The 24,594-nt window shown below is 64.1% G+C and overlaps 1 protein-coding gene across 1 annotated transcript; it reads left to right on the top strand.

Annotated features, from left to right (window-relative positions):
- Nucleotides 1-1,326: 1,326 nt before the first annotated feature.
- Nucleotides 1,327-21,868, top strand: GALNT9 (polypeptide N-acetylgalactosaminyltransferase 9). Its single transcript, XM_059675907.1, has 11 exons — nucleotides 1,327-1,707; nucleotides 9,676-9,856; nucleotides 13,488-13,654; nucleotides 14,801-14,975; nucleotides 15,464-15,661; nucleotides 16,009-16,126; nucleotides 19,894-20,079; nucleotides 20,227-20,364; nucleotides 20,837-20,932; nucleotides 21,248-21,415; nucleotides 21,594-21,868. The coding sequence occupies exons 1-11, from the start codon at nucleotides 1,458-1,460 to the stop codon at nucleotides 21,738-21,740; spliced, it is 1,824 nt and encodes a 607-aa protein (XP_059531890.1). The 5' UTR covers nucleotides 1,327-1,457; the 3' UTR covers nucleotides 21,741-21,868.
- Nucleotides 21,869-24,594: the final 2,726 nt, after the last annotated feature.

Here is a 24,594-nt window from a genome sequence, read left to right as displayed (position 1 = left end):
ACCCGGGCCTGTGGCCTGGGCAGGAATCCAACTGTGACCTCCTGGTTCCTAGGTCAACACTCAGCCACGGAGCCTCGCCGGCCTCGCCCTCTGAATTTCTCTGGACAAAATGTCCTGAGAAAGAAAAGGAAGTTTCCATCAGGAAGAGACATGGGTCTCTCAGATCTGCCTGGATCTACCCGGATAGGCTGACCTGTCCGAGGTCAAGGAACTTGGGTGTGGGGAGAGGGCCAGACTAGGGCCAGTGGGGACCCCGACCTGCAGCACCCGACGCCCGGGGGTCTGTGTCCTCTGTCCTGGCGGTGCCTCTAGGTGCCAGGAAATCTCGAGCCCAGGCCACCTGTCCTGCAGCTCAGCCCTTCCCAGCCCTCAGCCCCAGAGCCTGGGGGGTGGGGGGTGGGGGGAGGCTCAGGGAGGCGGGGAGCCCACCCAGGAGGCCCTGACCCCCTGTCCGCGCTCCTGCCCGCAAAGGCCCCGCCCCACCGCCATCAGGGGTCAACGCAGCCTGCACCAGGGTCAGGTCTGACCCGAGCCGGGTTGGAGGTTCATTCCGAGTTTGGGGAGGGGAGTGAGGAGGGAGGGCCCGCTGGCTCCGCCCCTGCCGTGCGGCCCGGATGCCCTTGGTCTGGGTCCCCGAAGCCCGCGCGCGGGTCCGCCCCCGCCCGGCCGCCCAAGCCTGGGGCGAGGGAGGGGGCACCGGGAGCGCTCGGACCCCGCCCCGGGGAGGGCTGGGTGGGTCGGTGGGACAGTCCCGGGGGGTGCGGGGCGCGGGGCGCGGGGGAGGCGCGGGGTGCCGAGTGCATGCTGATGGGCTGGGCGGCCGCGTCACTCCGCACCGGCGCCGTGACTGCGGGGCGGGCAGCAGCCGCACGCCAGCCCGAGCGCCCGCCGGCCCGCGCCTCCCGCGCCTCCCGCATCTCCCAGGCCCTCGGGCCCGCCCCGCCGCCCCGCGATCCGGGCCCGCGCCCCGCTGCGGAGGATGCCGGCTGCGCCCCGCGCCCCTGGCCCTGGGCAGCCCCTGAGCGCGGGGACCCCGGCAGCGGCGGGGCGCGCGCGGTGGTGCTGAAGGGACAGCTCCGGGCGCAGCCCCTCCTCCCGCCGCAGCCCCGCCCGCAGCCCCCGCCCCGCCCCGAACCCACCGCCCCCTCCCCCCGCCCGCACCCCCCGAGCTCGGCCCCAAACCCACGGCCCCCTCCCCCACTCGCACCCCCCGAGCTCGGCCCCAAACCCACAGCCCCCTCCGCCGCCCGCAGCCCCCGCACGTGCCCCCGTCCCGGCCCCGCCCCCGCCTGAGCCCCCCTCCCCGACCCCCCCCCTGTCCCGCAGCTCCGTGGCCCCGCGGCGAGCCGCCAGGAGGGGCTCATGGTCCCCGAAGCGCGGGGCTGGGCGGAGCCTGGGGCGGCCGGGCCCGGCAGGTGCCCCGCGGGGGAGGCAGCCCCCGGCTCGCAGCCGCGTCCATGGCGGCGGCCAGGAAGATCAAAACTTTGCTGACGGTGAACATCCTGGTGTTCGTGGGCATCGTCCTCTTCTCCGCGTACTGCCGCCTGCAGGGCCGCGCCACGGGGCCGGCCCAGGTCCTGCGCGGCGCCGACCGCCGGGCGCGCAGCCGGCTGGGCAGGGCGGGCGCGCGGGGCGACCCGGGGGACCGCGAGGCCATCCTGCGGCGCCTGGACCACCTGGAGGAGGTGGTGTACCACCAGCTGAACGGTGAGTCCGGGGGCTGGGGGGGGGGGACTGTCCGGAGCTGGTCACTGCCCCGGGTCCCGGCCGCTGACCCCGGGGGCTGGGGGGGCTGTCCGGAGCTGGTCACTGCCCTGTGTCCCGGCCGCTGACCCCGGGGGCTGGGGGGGGACTGTCCGGAGCTGGTCACTGCCCCGTGTCCCGGCCGCTGACCCCGGGGACTGGGGGGGCTGTCCGGAGCTGGTCACTGCCCTGGGTCCCGGCCACTGACCCGCGCTGACCCCGGGGACTGGGGGGGCTGTCCGGAGCTGGTCACTGCCCCGTGTCCCGGCCTCTGACCCGCGCTGACCCCGGGGGCTGACGGCCCGCAGGGGCTGGGGTGGAACTTTTGGGATCGGGGAGGCAGGAGCGGGCAGGGGGCTCTTGGCTGGCTCCCATCTCAGAGGCGTTGCCTGATGACCCCTGGCCGCTCCGCTGCCCAGTGGACACTGGAGACCGCCCCTCCCCAAATACTCCGGGACTCAGCTCCCCCCCTGGTGGGACCGGGCACTGGAGAGAACTTCCGAAGGGGCTGTAGGACCTGCCCTGGCCGGTGTGGCTCAGTGGATGGGGCCTCGGCCTGCGGACCAAAGGGTCCCGGGTTCGAGTCCGGTCAAGGGCACGCACCTCAGTTGCAGGCTCCTCCCTGGCCTGGGTCCTGGTCTGGGCGCGGGCAGGAGGCAACCCATCGATGTGTTTCTCTCACTTGGATGTTTCTCTCGGTCTCTCCCTCTGTCTCCTACTCTCTCTAAGAATAGATGGGACAATGTCCTCGGGTGAGGGTTTAAAAAAAGAGGTGGTAGGACCTGCTTGAGGGGCAGGCAGTGCCCAGGTGCAAGAGTGCGGGCATACTGTGCTTCTCTGGCTGCTGAGGGGTCAGGGGTCAGGGGTCGGGTACCGGAGGTTGACACTGCCCTTCGGAGGTGGCTGGCCTGGCCCTCTTTTTTATTTTAATATTTTTTATTAACTTCAAAGAGGAAGGGAGAGGGAGAGGGAGAGAAACATCCATGATGAGAGAGAATCCTGGATCGGCTGCCTCCTGCACGCCCCACACTGGGGGTGGAGCCCACAACCCGGCCTGTGCCGTGACTGGGATTCGAACCCTGACCTCCTGGATCATAGGTCGACGCTCAGCCCCTGAGCCACACGGCTGGCGCTCTTTTATGCAAATGGGGAAAGGGGCCTGGCTGACCACAGGGCTCACTCAGCTGCCCGTCCTGGTCCTGGGGGAAGCCCGGGGCTCGCTCGCCCCAGAAAGGGTTGGGGGTCAGGCGTGAGGCTGGGAGCCCGAGACGGGGACAGGAGTCAGGGGCCCGGCAGGTGTCCACTGAGCAGGTGGGCCCTGGACCCAGGGGACTGTCCGTGGGAAGCTGCTGCTGGCGGGGGCTCCTTGTTGCATCGGGAGCAGGTGTGGGTCACCCCGGAGGGCCAGCGTCGCTCTCGGGGGTCAGCGCCGTGGCCACCGCTGGCGGGAGGAGCGCGTTCCTGCTGCGGAGGCGGCTCTGTGCGCGTTCTGGAGGGCGGAGGAGAGTTTGTGTTCATCTCTTGGGGTTTTCCCTCTGGTTTCTGCGCTGGCAGCCCAGCCACACTCAGGAAGCAGCAGAACCAGGCACGCCGGGAGGTGCCTGGGCCGGTCTGCAGGCGTGCCTGGGCCGGTCTGCAGGCGGCCCTGCCTGATGCGGGGTCCTGGGGGGGTTCCCTTCAGGGCGCTCTGCCCACCTCTGAGCAGCACCTCTAAACCGGGAGCTCGGTGACACCTGGAGGCTCAGCCTCTGTCGGCAGCCTCGCCCGCCAGGAGCCCGCCCAGCAGCCCTTCATGCCCGGGCACCCTCTCGCCACGCCCACCCACCTCCCCAGGACGCCTGTTCTTGCTCCCCAGGCGGTTCTGAAGGGCCCTGCGGCTCTCCTGGTCTCCCCTCCTCAGCCCAGGACGCCTGCTGCCTGCTCGGGGAGGAAGTTTGGTTCAGCGGCCCCGGCCGCGCCAGCAGGGCATCTCCGGGAGGCGTGTGCCCCACGGCAGCCCACAGCGTCTCGGAGGGTATCTGCCGGGTGTGAGGCTGTGTTTCCTGGGAGAGAGGAGGGTTATGTAAAGACGGTGCAGCTCTCCCGGTTGTGTAACACCAGGCCGGCCGGCCCTGCACCCGCCCTTCCCGCTGCGCCCGTCCTTCACGGGGAGAAGAAGAGCCAGGCTCTCCGTGGCAGAAAACGCCGGCCCTTCCCTTGACCTTCCCCCTCCCCAGCTCTGACCTGCGAAGAGGATGTGTCTCCGGACAGAGGGTCACCCAGGCCCCCTGGCCTCTCCCCCTGGCCTCTCCCCCTGGCCTCTCTCCTCTCCCCTCTCCCCTGGCGTCCCCCGCCACCCTCTTTCTCTCCCCTCCTCCTGCCCCTCCTTTTCCTGTAAAACATCTCCTCTCCTCCCTCCCTTCCTCCCCTAATCTCTTCCTCCTCCTCAATGTCCCTGTCTCCCCCTCCCCGCTTTCCCACCTGTCCCCCATCTCTGTCTGTGTCCCTCTGTCTCCGTCTGTCTCTGCCTCTCCCTCTCTCTGTCCCTCTGTCTCTGTATCTCTCTGTGTCTGTCTCCCCCGCCCTCACTCTCTTTGGGGAGTCTGTCTTGCCCCCCGCCGGCCAGGTACTCAGCACAGTGTCTCACCCAGGAGCCACTCGGCGTTTGCTCCTGGAAATGACAGGGGAGCCCCAAGGCCACACGCACCCCAGGCGGTCCCTACGAGGGGGCAGTGCAGGAGTGGGGCTGATGGTGGATCACAAGAAGCCACGTGAGAACAGGCTGAGCCCCGTGGGAAGGATGCGGAAGGACAAGAGGACAGACAGCCTGCTCCGTTTTATTTTATTTCTTTATGTTTAAATATATTTTTATTGACTTCAGAGAGGAAGGGAGAGGGAGAGAAACATCAATGAGGAGAGAGCATCATGGCTTGGCTGCCTCCTGCACGCCCCTGACTGGGGATGGAGCCCACAACCTGGTCCTGTGCCCTGACCAGGAATCGAACCTTGACCTCCTGGTTCATAGGTCAATGCTCAACCCCTGAGCCACGCCGGCCGGGCTGCTGTAGGGATCTGAGCAGAGACCTGAGCCGAAGGCACAGAGTCCTCCCCAGTCAGACCTGGGTGGGCGTGGGGAGCCGGGCCTGACCATCTGACCCTCTGGGGCAGGGTCCCTTGGAGCCGTGTGGCTGCCAAGGCGGCAGGATGCCCGGACGTCCCCCCACCCCCACCCCCAGCAATAAGGAGTCCTGAACCTGGGGCAGGTGGGCCCCGGCGTTGGGAGGAGCAGTCCACACCCTCCCCGCCCCTCTCTTCCCTCGCTGGTGCAGGCAGAGCCAGGAAGTCATCTGCCCGACATTTCCATCCCTTATCCCCCCCGCCCATCCGTATTCATCTTCGTTGGACGCGAGGATTATGGAGGGGATTTATCAAACGCTCTATTAGTCTCGGTGAGAAAATATTTTACAGGTATCGCGGGCCCTGCGAGATATTCATGACTCCATTGTTTCCGAGGGCCGTCCGTCTCCCCGCCATCGACAATATGTTATCCATTTGGGCCCCGGGGGAACCTTAAAAGTCCTGTCGGTAATGAAATTAGCTGCTGTTTTCGAGAGAGAGTGGATCCAGCTGTGGCTGGGAGGGAGCGAGGTGATCTTCAAAGGCCCAGGCAGCGAGTCTCCTGTCTTTACTAAGTGGACCGGTTACTAATGCGGATTAACCATCACCCAGTTACTAATGCGGATTAACCATCACCCGGTTACTAATGCAGATTAACCATCAACCGGTTACTAATGCGGATTAACCATCACCTGGTTACTAATGCAGATTAACCATCAACCGGTTACTAATGCACATTAACCATCACCCGGTTACTAATGCGGATTAACCATCAACCAGTTACTAATGCGGATTAACCATCAACTGGTTGATAATGCGGATTAATCATTAACCAGTTAATAATGTGGATATTTTTCAATAGATGGGGTTACATATATGTTGATATATATGTGATTTGATAAGTATGCTATTTTGTTGTATTGACAACAAGCTTCAGAACTTCCTATGTCAAATTTGCTGAAGGTGTTATAGATATTTTTACACTTAAAAATGTCGAAATTTGTGCCCAAAAAAAGAGCATTTGCGGAGAGTTTTAATTCATTACTTTATTTTGAAGAAAAGTGCTGCTGAAAGTGATCCTATACTTCAGGAAGCTTATGGGGAACATGCTCCGTCTCAAGACACTTGTGAACGCTGGTTTAAACGCTTTAAAAGTGAGGATTTCGGTGGGAAAGACAAGGAACGTCCAGGTCAACCGAAAAAGATGGAAGACCAACAATGACAAGCATTATTGGGTGGAGATGCGTGTCCAACTCAGAAACAACTCGCAGAAAGATTAAACGTTGCTCAGCAAACCATTTCCGACCGTTTACAAGCAATGGGAAAGATGTTAAAGGAAGGAAAATGGGTGCCACACCAACTGGACGAAAGGCAAATGGCAAACCGAAAAGCCATCAGTAAAATGGTGCTTCCACGGCATGAAAGAAAGTCTTTTTGTCATCGAGTTGTGACTGGCGATGAAAAGTGGATTTATTTTGAGAATCCCAAACGCACAAAATCACGGGTTGATCCAGGTCAACCATCCACATCGACTGCAAGGCCAAATCGCTTCGGAGAGAAGACACTGCTCTGTGTTTGGTGGGATCGGGAAGGTGTGGTGTATCAGGAGCTTCTAACACCAGGTGAAACCGTTAGTACTGATCGCTACCGACAACAGATAATCAATTTGAACCACGCTTTGATCGTGAAACGGCCACAATGGGCCAGAAGACACTGCAAAGTAATTTTGCTTCGTGATGAGGCACCATCACACACTTCAAAACCAGTGAAAGACGCGTGAAAAGATCTTGCCTGGGAAGTATTAGCCCGCCCGCCGTATGCACCAGCCCTGCTCCTTCCGATGACCACCTGTTCCCATCGACGGCGCACGCGCTTTCTGAGCAGCACTTCAACACGTATGAAGACGTGGGAAACTGGGTCTCTGAATGGTCGGCCTCAAAACAAGGAAAGTTCTATGGGGACGGTCTCCACCAATCACCTGAAAGATGGGGGATGTGTAGCCAGCGATGGACATGACTTGGAATAAAGCACTTCTGATATTTCTCTTGAAATTATCGTGTTTTCTTTGATTAAAAAATCCACATGTTTAACCGGTTAACAGCTAATCCGATATGGAGCCCACAACCTGGGTATGTGCCCTGACCGGGAATCGAACCGTGACCTCCTGGTTCATAGGTCGGTCTCAACCACGCCAGCCGGCCCGGTTTGCAGTATTTAGACCCCCCCTCCCTCTCCCAGGGACCCAGTCATCGGCTCGGTTCCCATTTTTCCTCCTTTGGGCCTGGTCATTCCTGGCCAGGTGGCCCCTCCTGTGGGCTGCCAGAGGCCGTCACGTCTCCCCAGGGGTGCCCGGACCCCGAATCCTGAGCCAGGCCGTATCTCACAGCCGCCTGATGCCGCTAGCGGGCGCGCCTCCCCCTCCTCGCAGAAAAGCGTGTGACCGGCAGCCTCTGCAGCGGCTGTTTCCTCTCCGGGAAGACTGGCTTACGCGCCGGTGACAGATGGGACTCAGTGACTCAGAGGGAAGCTGGGAGCTTGGAAACCACACTCCTTCCAAGTTGAGAAATCACAGCCTCCCACACAGCCAGGCGGCCTGGGAGGAGAGGCCGGCCACGCGGGAGAGGACACTTCGGGGTCGGGAGGGGGCAGAGGCTGCCCACAGGGCTCCCGGGAGCAGGGCGCGGCCGGGCAGGGCCAGAGAGTCCCCGGGTGGGGTCTCTGGCCGGGAGGGCAGCCTCCCTAACACCCACCCCTTGCTCCTCTGAGTGGGAATTCAGGGTCCCTGACAAACCCTGGCTAAGGGGGCCCCCTGTGTTGGGCTTTGTTTTTCTCGTGGAACATGAGATCCAGATGCTGCCAGGCACCCTCCGGACCTCCCCCCTCCCCATCCGGACCTCCCCCGTCCCCCCTCCCCCCAGTGCCCGGCCGGCGTGGCTCCCAGGAGGTCAGGGTTCGATTCCAGGTCGGGGCCCAGGCCCGGGTTGCAGGCTCCGTCCCCAGTGGGGGGCGTGCAGGAGGCAGCCGGTCCGTGATTCTCTCTCATCATGGATGTTTCTATCTCTCCCTCTCCCTCTCCCTTCCTCTCTGAAATCAATACAAATACATATTTTTAAACAAGAAAGTCTAGAAGATCTGGCGTCTTTGGACCCGAGGCCACACGGAGGGGGGGGGCTCCTGAGCCACAGGCCCCACCACTCCCTACAGCCCCCCCACCCCTCGTATGTGCGGGTGACAGTCTCGGTGGATCATGAACCCCCACCTCGCTTTTCTCAGGGCACAAGAGACGGGGCCTGGGAAGCGGACGCAGACCTCACCGCTCTGAGTCCAGGCTCCTGCGTGGCCCACACCCTCCGTGCGGCGTCTCCCGGCCCCCATGCCTCCCACTTAGCGCCTGTCATTAGGTCCCTCGGGTCACGGACTTCAGACAATTCCTCCGCGAACGCGGAATCACTGTGGGCGGCCGGCGGCCTCCGCAGAGGTGCCCGACCTCGTCCACTGACAACGATGATGAGCTCGGACAAAGGGAGATCGCCTTCCGCCTGACTCGTTAACAGAAGCTGCTTCGCTCTCCAGTCACTCCCTGCCTCTGACAGCAGCGCGTCCCCGCAGGCGTGCCCTCGGGCTCCGGGCTCTGGGGGGGCTCTGGGCTCTGGCTCCGGGCGGGGGTGGGGGATGGGGGTGGGGGGGTGCGGGCATCACGGGGTTCCTGCCCCTGAGGAAGCCTCCTGGGTGCCCGCTGAGGCTCACGTTCCTGAGAGCGGCCCCACCTGGGCATGAATGCGGGTCCCCTAGGGCCCCCAAACCGGGGCTGGCGATGGGGCGGCTGGGGACAGGGGACCCCCTTTTCCTGTCTGGGTGGGATGAGGTGCACAGGGTAGCCCGTCCCTCACAAAGCCAGGTGTGTCCAGAGATGCTTCACTGGGGAGCAGCCTTCTTTCCACCACCCAGTGGTCACAGCAGTCGGTTCGCCGAAGTCCTTGCTGGTCTAGCCCGGCCGGCGTGGCTCCGTGGCTGAGTGCCGACCTATGAACCAGGAGGTCACGGTTCGATTCCTGGTCAGGGCACAGGCCCGGGTTGCAGGCTCGATCCAGGCCTGTCACGTGCGGATTTGGGGGGGCAGCACAGAAGGGACTCGGACCAGAAGAAGCAGTGCCCCTGGAGCAGGGCCGGCGGGCCAGGGGGCAGGGGACACGGTGACTGTGGGCAGCTTTCTGGGTTGTTTTTTCCTTTTTTTATATATTTACTAGAGGCCCAGTGCACAAAGTCATGCATGAATGGGGTCTGTCAGCCGGGCCCAAGGGGGTCCATAGGGCCAGGCTGGTGGAGCGGGGGGAGAGGCAGTGGGCGGTTGGCCAGCCAGACCCACCCCCAATCGCAGTGTTAGGAGCCGATCTGGCATGGGGCCGCCGGGAACGGGGGGCGGGGGGACGATTAGGACCCGGGTCAGGCTGGTTGGCTGCCGCAATGCGCGCCATGGCCACCGGTCGTCCTGGTCGTTCCGTCATTGCCCTGTTTGGTCGCTGGGCTTTTATATATAGATATTGACTTCAGAGAGGAAGGGAGAGGGAGAGAGAGAGACATCAGTGAGGAGAGAGAATCATGGATCGCTGCCTCCTGCATGCCCCTGTTGGGGATCGAGCCCTCAACCTGGGCATGTGCCCGGACCAGAATCGAACCCAGGACCCTTCAGTCTGCAGGCCGCCGCTCTCTCCAAACCGGTTAGGGCGCCACCGTGGATCTTTTTACTGATCCACGGTTTTGCCTTTCCCGCCTCGTCCGTCCGTCCGTCCGTCCGTCCCGGAACCTGCCTGACCCCTCTTTTCTGCTCCCCTCCAGGCCTCGCCAAGCCCATGGGTCTGGTGGAGGGCCCGGGGGGCCTGGGCCAGGGCGGAGCGGCGGCCACGCTGCGGGACGACAGCCAGGAGGCGGCCGGCAACTACGAGGAGTTCGGCTACAACGCGCAGCTGAGCGACCGGATCTCCCTGGACAGGACCATACCCGACTACAGGCCCAAAAAGTGAGCAGCGGCCTCCCACAGGGCCCTCCTCCCCTCCCCCTCCTCCCCTCCCCCTCCCCCCTCCCCCTCCTCCCCTCTTCCTCCTCCCCTTCCCCTCCCCCTCCCCCCTCCTCCCCTCCCCCTCCTCCCCTCCCTCTCCTCCCCTCCCTCTCCTCCCCTCTTCCTCCTCCTCTCCCCCTCCTCCCCTCCCCCTCCCCCTCCTCCCCTCCCCCTCCTCCCCTCCCTCTCCTCCCCTCCCTCTCCTCCCCTCTTCCTCCTCCTCTCCCCCTCCTCCCCTCCCCCTCCCCCTCCGCCTCCTCCCCTCCCTCTCCTCCCCTCTTCCTCCTCCTCTCCCCCTCCTCCCCTCCCCCTCCCCCTCCCCCTCCTCCCCTCCCCCCTCCCCTCCGCCTCCTCACCTCCCCCTCCTCCCCTCCCCCTCCTCCCCTCTTCCTCCTCCCCTCCCCCTCCCTCCCCTTCCCCTCCTCCTCTCCCCCTCCTCCCCTCCCCCTCCTCCCCTCTTCCTCCTCCTCTCCCCCTCCTCCCCTCCCCCTCCTCCTCTCCCCCTCCTCCCCTCCCCCTCCTCCCCTCTTCCTCCTCCTCTCCCCCTCCTCCCCTCTTCCTCCTCCCCTCCCCCTCCTCCCCTCCCCCTCCTCCCCTCCCCCTCCTCCCCTCTTCCTCCTCCCCTCCCCCTCCTCCCCTTCCCCTCCTCCCCTCCCCCTCCTCCCCTCCCCCTCCTCCCCTCTTCCTCCTCCCCTCTTCCTCCTCCTCTCCCCCTCCTCCTCTCCCCCTCCTCCCCTCCCCCTCCTCCTCTCCCCCTCCTCACCTCCCCCTCCTCCCCTCCCCCTCCTCCCCTCTTCCTCCTCCCCTCCCCCTCCTCCCCTCCCCCTCCTCCTCTCCCCCTCCTCCCCTCCCCCTCCTCCCCTCTTCCTCCTCCCCTCCCCCTCCTCCCCTCCCCCTCCTCCCCTCTTCCTCCTCCCCTCCCCCTCCTCCCCTCCCCCTCCTCCTCTCCCCCTCCTCCCCTCCCCCTCCTCCCCTCCCCCTCCTCCCCTCTTCCTCCTCCCCTCCCCCTCCTCCCCTCCCCCTCCTCCTCTCCCCCTCCTCCCCTCCCCCTCCTCCCCTCCCCCTCCTCCCGTCCTCCCTGCCTGCCGTGGGCTCCAGACGCAGCCTATCACACGGACCCTGTCCCTCCCCCTCGGGGACCTTCCCTCCTGGTTTCTGTGCTTGCGGCCGGGGGTGGCGTCCGATTCGCGGCCCAGAGACAGGACTGGCTGCTGGGTCCCTTTGACGCGGACGTGTGTCGGTCTGAGAAAGCCAGGCTGGGCCACCGCAGGCACTCACGGCGCCGCCACGAACACGAAGCCACACGTGGCACAGGCCGTGTGTTTGGTCCCGAGACGGCAGTTCTGTGCCCGTGTCCCCGCCCCAGGACTACCCCGTCGCACGCCTCTCCCCTTAGCACCGTGTTCGTGCCCCTCTCTCTGGGGGTGGACAGCTTTCTAGTTCAGCGGCGGCTTCATGTGCCACGAAGCACATGGCATAGATCTAGGCCACTGAGCCTGGCCCAGGGGACCCTGAGAGGAGAACTGGCAAAGCCACCAAAGCCACGTGAAACAGGATCGTAACCGGGCCCCGCCCTGCATCCCAGCGCTTACGGTCCCCTCCGCCCCGCGTCCCGAGGTCTGCGTGCGTGTTAACGTCGAAGCTGGGAGCAGCGAGGCGCCCAGCAGGTGCTGACCGAGTGGGCGGTGAGCAGGAGGCGTCCCGGTGCCCGTCCCGCCCGCAGGGCCCGCGAGGCGAGGGGGTGGGTGTCTGTGACGATGAGCAGGGAGACTGTGTCCACACGGAAGCGAGCGTGTTGTGTGGCTTGTTCTGTGGGGAAAGGCACCTGCTCTCTCACTCCCCGTCGGGAGGGACTGCCCAAAGCCCCCCACAGGCAGTTCGTCCGCACGGGGACTCCCCGCCTTCCGCCAGCCCCCAAGCTGTCTGTCCGTCCGTCTGTGGCTGGGAAGGAGGTGTGTGCGGGGAGGGCAGGGGCCTCGGGAACAGGGTCTCCCAGGGATGGTCGCGAGGCCGGCAGCCTCCACCGGCTCTGTCCTCTGAACAGGCTGCAGGCCCATCCTGTTTTTAAAAATACATTTTTATTGATGTCAGAGAGGAAGGGAGAGGGAGAGAGGGAGATAGAAACATCCATGATGAGAGAGGATCATGGGCCGGCTGCCTCCTGCACGCCCCCCACTGGGGATCGAGCCCACAACCCGGGCCTGTGCCCTGACCGGGAATCGAACCCTGACCTCCTGGTTCATAGGTCAACGCTCACCACTGAGCCACGCTGGCCGGGAGCGGTGGCCCATCCTGCTGCAGGGTCAGAGGCTAACGGGAGGCCGAGGGGACAGACGGACGGGCGGACTCCGTCTCAGAAGGACAGTTCTGAGGGGCTCTCCACGCCCCCCAGGCTCCTGCCCCGGGCCCGGCGGTTGCCCCGCCAGCTGGAAGGCTGGTGTCAGTGTGGCCCCACTCACATCGGTGCCCCTGGGCGGGCGGGACAGTGTCACCCGCGGGCAGATGCCGCCACCAGGAAGGCCTCCAGGATGTCAGGGGCAGAACCGTCTCGGGTGACGCTTCAGCGAACCCTCCCCAGCTGTTCCCAGAAGCCTCCTCAAGGTCTCGACGTGACGCAGCTCCCTGGCTGCGCTGAGCCCAGACCCGGGGCCTGGGCAGGAGACGGACGTGCGCACGGTTCACCGGGCAGGGCTCACGCTCCCTGGGAGGCACGCCGCCCGCCATCCTCTCCCCGGAGCTTTATGTCTCCGGAGGCACAGAGGGCGCCCCATCAATCTCCATCAGTGTCGGCCGCGGCCCCGTGTCCCCGCGAGGCCAGCCCGGCTCCGCCTCCCTCGCGGCCGCCCGGGACCTCAGGAGTGGCTGCCGCTGCCTCTGCTCTGCGACCCATAAATCCTCAGACGCCCGGGTCGGGAGGCCCCGCCTCTCTGGCTCCCGGTGGATGTGAGGTCTGAGCCGGGCCCCCCTGTGGCCGGAGCCCAGCCGTCCTCCCCGGGTGGGCCCTGAGGCACCTGCCCCCCCCCCCCCCCGCCGTGTGGGGACAGCACTGTGTGCCCAGCGCTGGGCCGGGCCACGCGTCCCAAATCAGCCAGACTTGGGAAGGGCAGGTTCTGGTTACCACGATGCTAGCAGATGACGTCACAGTCCGTGCATTTAAACCACGTTGGGTTTTTAATTAATCCTCTCCGGAGGATATTTTTCCCAGTAATTTTTAAATAATGTTTTTATTGATTTCAAGAGGAAGGGAGGTGGGGAGAGGGAGAGAGAGAAAAACATCCATGATGAGAGAGAGTCATGGATCAGCTGCCTCCTGCACGCCCCACACTGAGGATCGAGCCCACAACCCAGGCCTGTGCCCTGACCGGGAATTGAACCCTGACCTCCTGGTTCATAGGTCGTCGCTCCACCACTGAGCCAGGCCAGCTGGGCTGTTCTGTTCTTTGTTAACCCTCACCCTCTGTCGCTGGCGGTGGGACGGGGCACGGCCGAGCTGGCCCTCGCGGGGGCAGCAGGCTCCCGCCTCCCTGCCTGTCCGTCCCCCAGCCCGGCCCTGACACTGTCCCCCCCCCGCCCCCCGCCCGGGGCCCGGCAGGTGCAGGCAGATGAGCTACGCGGACGACCTGCCCCAGCTCTCGGTGGTGTTCATCTTCGTCAACGAGGCGCTGTCCGTCCTCCTGCGCTCGGTGCACAGCGTGGTCAACCACACGCCCTCCCCGCTGCTCAAGGAGGTCATCCTGGTGGACGACAACAGCGACAACGGTGAGCGGGCGGCCGTGGCCCCGGGGGGGGGGGGGCGTCCCGGGCGGAGCCTGGAGTTGGGGTGCAGACCGGGCAGCCGTCGCCAACGTCACCTCCAGAACTTCCCGTCGTCCCAACCCGAGGCCCTGTCCCCATGAGACACGCCCCCCAGCCCCTGGGGACCACCACCCACGTCCTGTCGTGAGCCTGACCTCCGGGTCCCTCACGCACGTCCTTCTGTGTCCGGATGGTTTCACTGAGCAGTGTCCTCAAGGCCCGTCCACCCTCACCGGTGTCGGAATGTCCTTCTTTGTGTTAATTCTTGCCCGAGGATATTTTCCCATTGATTTTTTTTTATGTTTTGCAGATATATCTTTATTGATTTCAGAGAGAGGAAGTGAGAGATTGAAACATCAATGATGAGAGAGAACCATGGATCGGCTGCCTCCTGCACGTCCCCCACTGGGGATCGAGCCTGCAACCCAGGCATGTGCCCTTGACTGGAATCGAACCCAGGACCCTTCAGTCCGCAGGCTGACACTCTATCCACTGAGCCAAACCAGCTAGGGCTCCATTGGTTTTTTAGAGAGAGTGGAAGGGAGGGAGGGAGGGAGAGAGAGAGAGAAACATCGATGTGAGAGAGACACATCAATTGGTTGCCTCCTGCGGGAGTCCTCATCAGGGCTGGGAATTGAACCTGCAATCCAGCTACCTGCCCTTGACCAGGACTAAAACCCTCAACCCTTTGGTGTACAGGCCAGAGCTCCAACCACTGATCCACACTGGCCGGGCCAGCTCCCTCCTTTTTTAAAGGCTGAATAATATTCCATTGTCCGGAAGGACCACATTCACGGGCGTCATTTCCTCTCACGGCTGAATAGCTCACCCCGTGTCCTCCCATCTTCACAACACCGGCCCCGACCAGTCTCCTTCGTGTCTTGTTCCGTCTCTGCCAGGGAAGCCCAGCTTCCTGGGCGGGTCTGTCTCGGGGGTGGGTCTCCAGCACCGCGACGCACGTCCAGCTCCGCAGGCCCCCGCGCACGTGGATGGGACGTGGATGGGACGTGGATGGGGGCACTCGGCGCCCGACCTGTCCACGTGGACCTCGGGCCCCTCCGGGTGTCGGGCGCTGAGGCGCCTCTGTGTCCCCCCCCCCGCCCCCTACAGCGGAGCTCAAGTTCAGCCTGGACCAGTACGTCAACAAGAGGTACCCGGGGCTGGTGAAGGTCGTTCGCAACAGCCGGCGCGAGGGCCTGATCCGGGCGCGGCTGCAGGGCTGGAAGGCGGCCACAGCCCCGGTCGTCGGCTTCTTTGACGCCCACGTGGAGTTCAGCACCGGCTGGTAAGGGCGTTTCGGAGCCACGAGTCTGCCACCTCCAAATGCAACTTTAAAAACAATGATAAATACATTGTTATGGATCTCACAGAGAGAAAGGGAGAGGGGGAGAGAGAGAAACATCCAGGATGAGAATCACGGATCGGCTGCCTCCCTCCCGCACACCCCCCGCTGGGGATGGAGCCCGCAACCCGGGCCTGTGCCCTGACCGGGAATCGAACCCTGACCTCCTGGGTCATAGGTCGATGCTCAACCGCGGAGCCATGTCCGCCGGGCCGGCCCACGTGGTCTGATAGCCTTGGTGTCCATCGGCCGTCGCTGTCGCTGCCCCCGGCGGGCGCGTGGGTGGCAGGGAGCCAGCGGGAGGCCCTGGGGTTGGCGCTCAGCGGGTGGGCGCCGCGCTGGCCATCAGACCCCGAGGGGCCGCCTGGCTCCGGGCTCCTGCTGGGGTGCGTGGCCCCACCTCGGCCCTTCCTGAGGCTCGTTCACCGCAGGGCCGAGCCCGCCCTGACCCGGATCCGGGAGGACCGCCGGCGCATCGTGCTGCCCGCCATCGACAACATCAAGTTCGACACCTTCGAGGTGCAGCAGTACGCCAGTGCCGCCCACGGCTACAACTGGGGGCTGTGGTGCATGTACATCATCCCGCCCCAGGACTGGCTGGACCGCGGCGACGAGGCCGCGCCCATCCGGTGAGCTGCCGCCGGGGCCCCTGGGGCCGGTGGAGCCGAGGCTCTAACCACTGAGCACCGGCCGGGCTGGGACCTGGTTTCTTAACTCCCCCGCTCTGAGGGGCCAGGATGGAATGCCAGGGCTGGAATGAGCCCCTGGACTGGCCTGCCAGGCGGTCACCAGGCCCGGAGGGACGCAGAGACAGCCGGCGGGGGCCCCGCCTCAGTCCTGGCGGCTGAGGGAGGCCAGGAGCGCAGGGGAGGGGGGTGAGGTGTGAGGTGTGAGGGCGTGGAGACAGCACGTGGGCCAGCCGGCGCTGCAGGGCGCTGGCCCGGCCCCGCCCCTCACCCGCTGTCTGCCCCCACAGGACCCCCGCCATGATCGGCTGCTCCTTCGTGGTGGACCGGGAGTATTTCGGGGACATCGGCCTCCTGGACCCAGGCATGGAGGTGTACGGCGGCGAAAACATCGAGCTGGGCATGAGGGTAAGTGACCACCGAGGAGGACGGTGTGCGGGGCTGGCCTGGGGGGTCGGGCGGGTGGGCCTGAGGGCTGCGTGTCCCCCAGTGGGACACGGGGCCCCCACTGAGAGTCCACGTACAAACTCGATGGCATTGGGACGAGGAGGGTGGCGTAATAACAAAAGATTGCACATTTAGGTTCATTTTAATCATTTGAGCCATTTACTCATGTATATTTTTTTTCAGAGGGAGAGAGAGATATAAACATCAATGATGAGAGAGAATCATGGATCAGCTGCCTCCTACTTGACCCACAATCTGGGCATGTGCCCTGACGGGAATCGAACCGGGACCTCCTGGTTCATAGGTTGACGCTCAACCACTGAGCCACACCAGCAGGGCGAGCCATTCATTCTTGCTGCGTCCGCTCAGGGCTGGGCAGTGAGGACGGCTGGGAATTCTAGAAGCTTGTCCCTTGGCCCCGGGCGTTTGACCAGTCCTCGAGCTGTTTGTGTGTTCGTCTTCTTCAGATGTGGAAGGTCGGGGTGCAGATGGGAATGTGGGCACCCGAGTCCCCCTGGGTGGGGGGCATGGGGGCAGCTTGGTTCCGGGGCCGGAGGTGCTGGGCCCACAGGATGGCACCTCGCCCGGCACGGGGCACCTCCGCCGGCCCCTCTGACTCCACCCTTGACCCAGCGAGGGCACGAGGCCCACAGCGCCCTCCTGCTCTGTGCCAAATGGGGTGTGACTCGGGGTGGCGGGAGGGCCATGGCCTGAAGTCCTCTGGGGCCGCCGTCCACCCACCGACCCTCAGGGGCTGTTCATGCTGCCGGTGTGGGGCCGCCGCCTGCCCGGGGCCTCTGGGGCCTGCTGTGCCTGGGAGTGACGGGGAGGTTGGGTTGCTCCGTCAATACCCCTGGAGGAAGCCCCAGGGACCCGGGCCACGCGGGCTCCACGGGGAGCTGTGGGTGAGCTCTGACTGGTGTGTGGTTCCTGTTTTGTGTGTTCTGTTTCTGAAGCTTCGTCTGTGGGTTTTTTTCGTTGTTGTTGTTGTTGTTTTTTGATTTTTGCCTGCGGCCTTTATTCACAGAAAAGATTATTTAAGGCAAGTTTTTAAAAATTTATATACAGTGTATTGAAGCGGCCCATTTCAAACCTATTTGCTGTAGGCGTTGAGGTTAAGCCTAGAGATCGCGTGACGATGGCTATAAATCTAATAGAATAACACTCACCTCCCCCTTTCTTTGATTAATGTTCGATTACTGCGGCTGCACAGACTAAATGCCATTAAACAATCAGCTCCATGGCTGCCTGCCGTCAAATCCCCTTGAACCTTTTAAAATGAGGCTTATAAATGTGTTTTCTTTCCTCTTTAAGCATTTTCATTGCCTGATATCATAGCAGGAATCCCCCCCAAGTGCATAAAACAATCCCCGTGTGTCTGCTAAAGTAATCGTTTGCCGAATCTCAGGTCCTTGGGAACATTTCAGGGCTGTTTGCAGCCGTATTTAAATCTCTGACATGACCCAGTTGTAAATCACAAATTTAGAACCAGCCCTCAAGTATACGTTAGAAGTGGAGTCGGCAGGTGAGTCCCACAGATTCTCCCCGATGCTGACTTCCCTCTGTCCAGCTTCAGCCCAGACCCCACTTTGCAACATGGAGACCAAGCCAGGGTCACGGCACCTGGTCTTTTGCAAGATGCCCCCTCTTCAGACCCTTGGAGATGTCTGGTGACTGAGGTGATGCAGGTGCAGGAGCAGGAGCAGGAGCAGGAGCGGGTGCAGGTGTAGATATGGATTAGGTTGGGGAATGCTGACATCAGTGTGGGAGCCTGGCATTCACTCATATCCGAAAGGCCTGTCTGACCTTGAACTCCAGCCAAGGGGACTGGCCAGCCCTGTCCTGAGGGGCAGTGGGTGGAGACTGGCTGTGGACACCTGGGGCCAGGTGCTCCCAGGCAGCTTGGAGAGGGGATCCATGCATTTCCCCCGTCCCAGGAGCACCCCCCTCCCGCCTCTCTGATGCCTCTGACGGCCAGGCTCCCTCCTCCACCCCAGCTGGTGTCGGGAAGGGTGCAGCCAGGCCTCCCCTCGCTTCTGCGGACTCTTCCTCCTGCCTTTCCGGGACCTGCTCCCGTGCACAGGGGCCTCCACGCTGCCGCCGCTGCCTCTGATCCGTCGTTAACATGGGCGCCCACACGGCCCTTCTGATCGATGCAACCTAATTAGAGGAGTAATTCTGTGGTCTCGGGGCCAATGTCACTTCTCTGATTGTAGAAATGCCAACTGCTCGTCTCCTAATGAGGAGAGTCCTAGAGCCAATTAGGAGAAAATGAATCCATCCCGTCGGTCGGGTTAATAAAGGTCAAGACGAAACCAAGCGCTGAGCGTCCCGGTTAGGAGAGCCGGTGGGGCTGGGGAACGGGAAACCCTTTGCGTCTCTGTTTCAACACGTTCAGACTCCCTGCTCCCCCAGGGGTTGCAGGAAGCACGCCCCCACCACCGAGGGCAATTGCTGCCCTTCCAACCGGCCCTTTGAGGGACCATGTTAGCGAGAGAACATCTGGGGCTGGGGCTCCTCCCCCTCCTGCGTGGATTCATAGGGGCCTGTCTCTCGAAAGCAAAGAACAGTGTTGATACCCAGGGAGGGAGCAGGGAGGGGTGCCCACCTAGGGAGTCCCTACTTGGGAAGAGGGGCCCTGCATTCAGACAGCAGAGGGGTGGGTGCATGGGTGCCTCTGCCGGGTCCTAGACCTTTCTCCGTGCACAGTAGGGCAGCGGGGCGGGCGGGAGTGGACTGATGTCCCCTTCTAGTCTGCTTCTACTCTCAAATGGTCGGTCTGCCAGGTGAGGTGAGGGTGCATCCAGGGCCTCAGCCCAGGCGGCAAGGCTGGCCCACAGGGCGAGCCCCTCACCCGCCCAGCCTCCTCTCTACCTGAGCAGGGGGATCGGGCCTCCCGAGGGGAGCAGTAGTGGCCACTCGAGGGAGGGCAGTGTCTGTCCACTTGAGTGTCTTGTGGGAAAGCCCGTGGTGTACACGCATCTCCCGAACACCCACGGAGACTTGCATTTGGAGCCTGTCCCCCCCATGGAGGCTCCCTCTGTTTGTATCCTGTCACGGGCAAGAGACGTGCAATTTGATAGCAAATGCCCAAGGGCAGCCTTGTCCAGGCTTCGGTGGACTGAACCCAAGGCTGAGGCTTCTCTTTGGCCATCGTCCTGGGACAAGCACACAGGTGCCAGGCTTCCAGGTGCCCCCAGGGCAGGTGTGTCCTGGGGCCTGTGAGCAGCGGTGGAGCTGGGGAAGGGCTAAGGAAGGGCTAGGGGCGTGGCGGGGGCGTGGCTGGGGGCGGGGTAGGGAGTGCTGGGAAAGACTGGGCGTGGCTGGGAAGGGCTGTGGGCGGGGCTGTGAAGGACCATGGGCGGGGCTTGAGAAGGGCTGTGGGTGGGGGCTGTGGGCGGGGCTTGAGAAGGACTGGGGGCGGGGCTGTGAAGGGCCATGGGTGGGGCTTGAGAAGGGCTGGGGCGGGGCAGAAAGTGTGGTGGGCGGGGCTTTGGGGAGCTGTGGGCGGGGCTTGAGAAGGGCCGTGGGCGGGGCTTGAGAGGGGCTGTGGGCGGGGCTGGGAAGGGCCATGGGCGGGGCGTGAGAAAGGCCGTGGGCGGGGCTTGCGAGGGCCTGCGGGCGGGGCTGTGAAGGGCCGTGGGCGGGGCTTGAGAGGGGCTGTGGGCGGGGCTGTGAAGGGCTCGGGCAGGGCTGGGAGAGCGGGCCTCCAGCGGGCTGTCCCGCAGGTGTGGCAGTGCGGAGGTAGCATGGAGGTGCTGCCCTGCTCCCGCGTGGCGCACATCGAGCGCACCAGGAAGCCCTACAACAAGGACATCGACTACTACGCCAAGCGCAACGCCCTGCGGGCGGCCGAGGTGTGGATGGACGGCTTCAAGTCCCACGTGTACATGGCCTGGAACATCCCCATGACGGTAAGCCGGCGGCTGGGACACGGCGCTCCCATCGGGGACAGCCGCTCTGGGAGGGCCCCAGTTCCTGGAGCTCCCCCTCACAGTGGGGGCCTGGGTCAGGCCTGGGTCACCCATGAGGACCCTCACTCACCCCTTCCCGCCTCGCAGAACCCAGGGGTGGACTTCGGGGACGTATCCGAGAGGCTGGCCCTGCGCCAGAGGCTGAAATGCCGGAGCTTCAAGTGGTACCTGGAGAACGTGTACCCCGAGATGAGGACCTACAACAACACCCTCACGTACGGAGAGGTACCGCCTCCACCCGGTGGCCCTGGTCAGACAGGCTTCCCACCTGGGCCGTGTCCAAGCCCCACCGACCTTCCCACGTCCTGACACTCCAGTGCCCGTTGGCCGTCTCCCCCTTCCCCCCCCCCCCCCGCCCCTGCGAATGTTCATAGATATCCCTGTGCGCCAGTGTCCGGGTGTCCACGCTTAGCTGGGAGGCACGTCTGTCTGTCTGTCTGTCTCCCCCAGTGAGGATCCTGCCAGTCTGTCCCCAGCAAGCCCGGCTGGACACCCCCACTTCTCCTCCCCACCCCTCAGTTTCCTCCTCCACCCCCCCCCATCACCTGCCCAGAGCAGACCCCTCCGCTGGTGGGTCTCAGCACCCCTGGGTGTGTCAGCCTCCTGCCTGCCCGCTGCCCCCATCAGGGGCCAGGGTGGGTGGAGCCCCTCGACCCTCCCCTCGGCCATGGGTTTCTCCTTCGGTTTCTGGTTGTAGGTGAGAAACAGCAAGGCCAGCGGCTACTGCTTGGACCAGGGAGCGGAGGACGATGACCGAGCGATCCTCTACCCCTGCCACGGGATGTCGTCCCAGGTAGGGGCGGGGCTGCCCCAACCGCAGGAGGGAGGCGGGGCGGGGAGGTCAGGTGCCTGGGGGTGCGTGTGGGGTCCCTAGCAAAGTTCCAGGGAAGGAGACTGAGGCTGTCCCACAGCCCCTCGCCTGCTTTTATAAATAAAGTTTTATGGGTGCACAGCCAGCCACGGAAGGAACAGGACAGGCTGGGAGCAAGGCTGTCTCTGGGTGGCCTCCCCTGTGGTGATGGGCCGGCCCCGGGAGGTGATGCCCTCCCTGCTCCCTCCAGGGTCCTTCCAGCCCAGGGTCACCCCACTTTCCCGCCCCCCCACCTAGCTCGTGCGCTACAGCACGGAGGGCCTGCTGCAGCTGGGCCCCCTGGGCTCCACCGCCTTCCTGCCCGACTCCAAGTGCCTGGTGGACGACGGCAGGGCCCGCATGCCTGCGCTGAAGAAGTGCGAGGACGTGGCCCGCCCAGCGCAGCGGCTGTGGGACTTCACCCAGGTCAGCGGGCGGGGAGACCCCGCTGACGGGGGGTGGTTGTGTGAGGGCAGAGGAATGTGGGGGCAGCGGGGCCCCGAGTCCCAGGGGGCTGTGAGCACGAGGGGCTTGCATCCCTCACTCCTGGACGCTTGCCCGCCGGCCCCGGCGCCCGTGCTGACTCGGTTTCCCCGCCTCGCAGAGCGGCCCCATCGTGAGCCGGGACACGGGCCGCTGCCTGGAGGTGGAGATGTCCAAGGACGCCAACTTCGGGCTGCGGCTGGTGATGCAGCGGTGCTCGGGGCAGAAGTGGGCCATCCGGAACTGGGTCAAGCAGGGCCGGCACTGACCGGCCCGGCCTCCCGCCCCCCACGCAGGCCTGGAGGCCTGGGGAGGAGCCTGGCCTTCCCGCCGACCCCGAGCGGAGCCCGGCGGACCCGGCTGTGCCCACGCCAGCTCGGGCTGGGACCTCACCTGGGCCGCCGGGGGTGGCGGGTCCTGTCCCCGGGAGAGCGAGGGGCCCCCTGCGGGGCCCAAGCGCAGCGCCGACAGCCGCTCGGGCTCCAAACCACGTGCCTTTTCCACGGTTTTCCTGTCCAGCCGCCTGGACGGCCACCCTCTGCATGCACCGCCCTGTACACACCCCGCAGAGCTGTCCGTCCGTGAACGCAGACGCGGCGGGCTGGCCTCGCTGCCGTGCCCACCCTCCTGTGCCCACCCCGCCGGGCCCGAGAGCGAGCAGAGCTGAGAGGGGAGACTGAGGCCAGCTGCAGGGTCCCAGACGGACGGCTTCAACCCAATGGACAGCGAATTAGAGGACACAGGCCTGCGTCGCGTCCACCGGGTCGGAGCTGGCCAGCGTCCAGGGGCGGGTCCCTGTCCCGGCGTTGCCCGTCCCCCCCCGCCCCCCGCCCGGGCCGGGCGCCGACCCTTGTCACTCTAAGGCAGGGGTCAGCCAATGAGGACCCAGAGCCCCTCGCCTGTTTTTATAAATAAAGTTTTATCGGCACATGGCCACGGCCACCTGCTTATGTATTGTGCATGTCGCCGCTTTGGGCCTCCAGGGTGGAGTTGAGAAGCAGGGACACTCCCCGCCCCTCGCCCCCCCCCCCCCCCCCCACACACACACGGCTGTCCTGGGGCCTCTAGGATAAGACAGCACCTTGTGGCTGCAGGGAACATCACAGGAGAGAAACTCCCCCTCTCCCATCACATCCAGGGCCAAGCACTTACTCTGGCCTCCGGCCTGACGGGAGCCTCAGGGGCCCAAGGACCCGGGGCCCCAGGACGGGAGCCCACGGCAGGCAGGTGCCAAGTTTCCACAGAGCACGCACCCAGCTCCCCCCGGCTAGAGGGCCTCCCAGGGAGAACTATGGGCACCAACGGTTTCCTGGTTTCGCCCATTCTTTTTTAGAATATATTTTTACTGATGTCAGAGAGGAAGGGAGAGGGAGATAGGAACATCAATGATGAGAGAGAATCATAGATCAGCTGCCTCCTACACGCTGCCCCCCCCCCCCCCCCGGGGATGGAGCCCAAAACCTGGGCCTGTGCCCTGACCGGGAATCGAACCCTGACCTCCTGGTTCATAGGTTGATGCTCAAGCCCTGAGCCCCGCCGGCCAGGCATCTCCATTCTCACAGCGTCACCTGACAAGCAGGCCGGCAGGCTTCCAGGCCACAGGTTTCAGCTGGGAGTGTCCCCAGCCTACCAGGTGTCCCCTCGCTGCGTCCAGGTGGGCCCCAGGCTTCCAGAGAGGACGGGAGCCTGGCTGCCCCCCAGGGAAGGCACTGCGGTCATTACCCCAGCCGAGTCTCTTTCAGGGCGAGGAGAAGCCCCTCCTGGTACTGCTCAGGACCCCAGGTCCCAGGAGGGCATTTCCCCAAAGGTCAGAGGAGAAAGCAGGACACCGGGGTGGTGTGTGGGTCTCTGTGTCGCTGGGCTGTGAGGTCACAGGGCCTCCCTGGTTCCCATGACCGAGAATAATCCTGCACTGCCCTGGCTGGTGGGGCTCAGTGGATAGAGCGTCGGCCTGCAGACTGAAGGGTCCCAGGTTTGATTCCCGGTCAGGGCACATGCCAAGGTTGTGGCCTGGATCCCCCGTCGGGGGCATGCAGGAGGCAGCCGATCCATGATTTTCTCTCGTCATTGATGTTTCTCTTTCTCTCTCCCTCCCTCTCTCTGAATTCAATAATAATAATAATTCTGCACTTTCACTGTCCTCTGTCCTGGGACCCGAGGAAGGTGCCACTCCCCCGGCACGCTGTCCACGGGACACCCCTCCCACAGAGCCCCTCCTCCCCGGCTCCTGGGGTCCCTGAGCCCCCCAGCCCTCCGGCTCCTGGCGTCCTGCTGCTGGAAGAAGGTGTCCCACTTTCATCATCCTCAGCAGAGAATTCTGCCGGCTCCAACCCAAATCCCCAAAAAGCCCAGCGGCAGCGGGAAGAGGTGACGGTGGCCAAATGCTGCCCTCGGAGGCCTGGCCGCTGGGGTGCGAGCCCCCAAACTCAGAGTCCCTGACACCCCGACGCGGCACCAGGTGAACGAGGGCGAAGGCGTGGGGCCCGCGGCGAGCGGCTTCCTCGCGTTGATAAGAGCCGCCTCCCCAGACGCCAAAGTTAATTAAACTGACAGCCTCGGGGAGCCGCGCAGTAACTGCTCCGGGATAAACAAGGCGCGAAGTCTCGTCTGTTATTCCTCTTGCTCTTTTAAGCACCCGACAGTCGTTTCGAAATTAAATTAAACGGCTTATCTGTGCTAATGCAGACGGACAGGCCATCTGTCTCCCGCGACGCCCGTCGCCGCCGCTGCCGCTGGCCGCGCCCGCAAACATCAGTCATTTCAGGACCGTGCGGGGCCGCGGAAGTGATGCATCGCAGGCCGGGCCCATTCATCCCGGGGTCACAGTCTGTGGGCTGTGAGTTCTAGCTTTTCTTCTTCTTTTTTTTTTTTTTTCCAATTGATTTCAGAGGGAGAGGGAGAGATAGAAAGATCAACGATGAAAGAAAATCATGGGTCGGCTGCCTCCTGCACGCCGCCCACTGGGGATGGAGCCTGCAACCCAGGCCTGTGCCCTTAACGGGGATTCTAACCGTGACCTCCTGGTTCATAGGTCAACGCTCAACCGCTGAGCCCCACCAGGCGGGCCCCAGCCCCTTTCTCCTCCCGGCCCAGCATGACTGTCCTGCGCTGGCCGAGGCAGG

Source organism: Myotis daubentonii, chromosome 19 (genome assembly GCF_963259705.1).
Source record: "Myotis daubentonii chromosome 19, mMyoDau2.1, whole genome shotgun sequence".
In the NCBI taxonomy this organism is placed as follows: Eukaryota; Metazoa; Chordata; class Mammalia; order Chiroptera; family Vespertilionidae; genus Myotis; species Myotis daubentonii.
The sequence above is the reverse complement of the archived record's forward strand: the minus strand, read 5'-3'. Positions and strand labels throughout refer to the sequence as shown.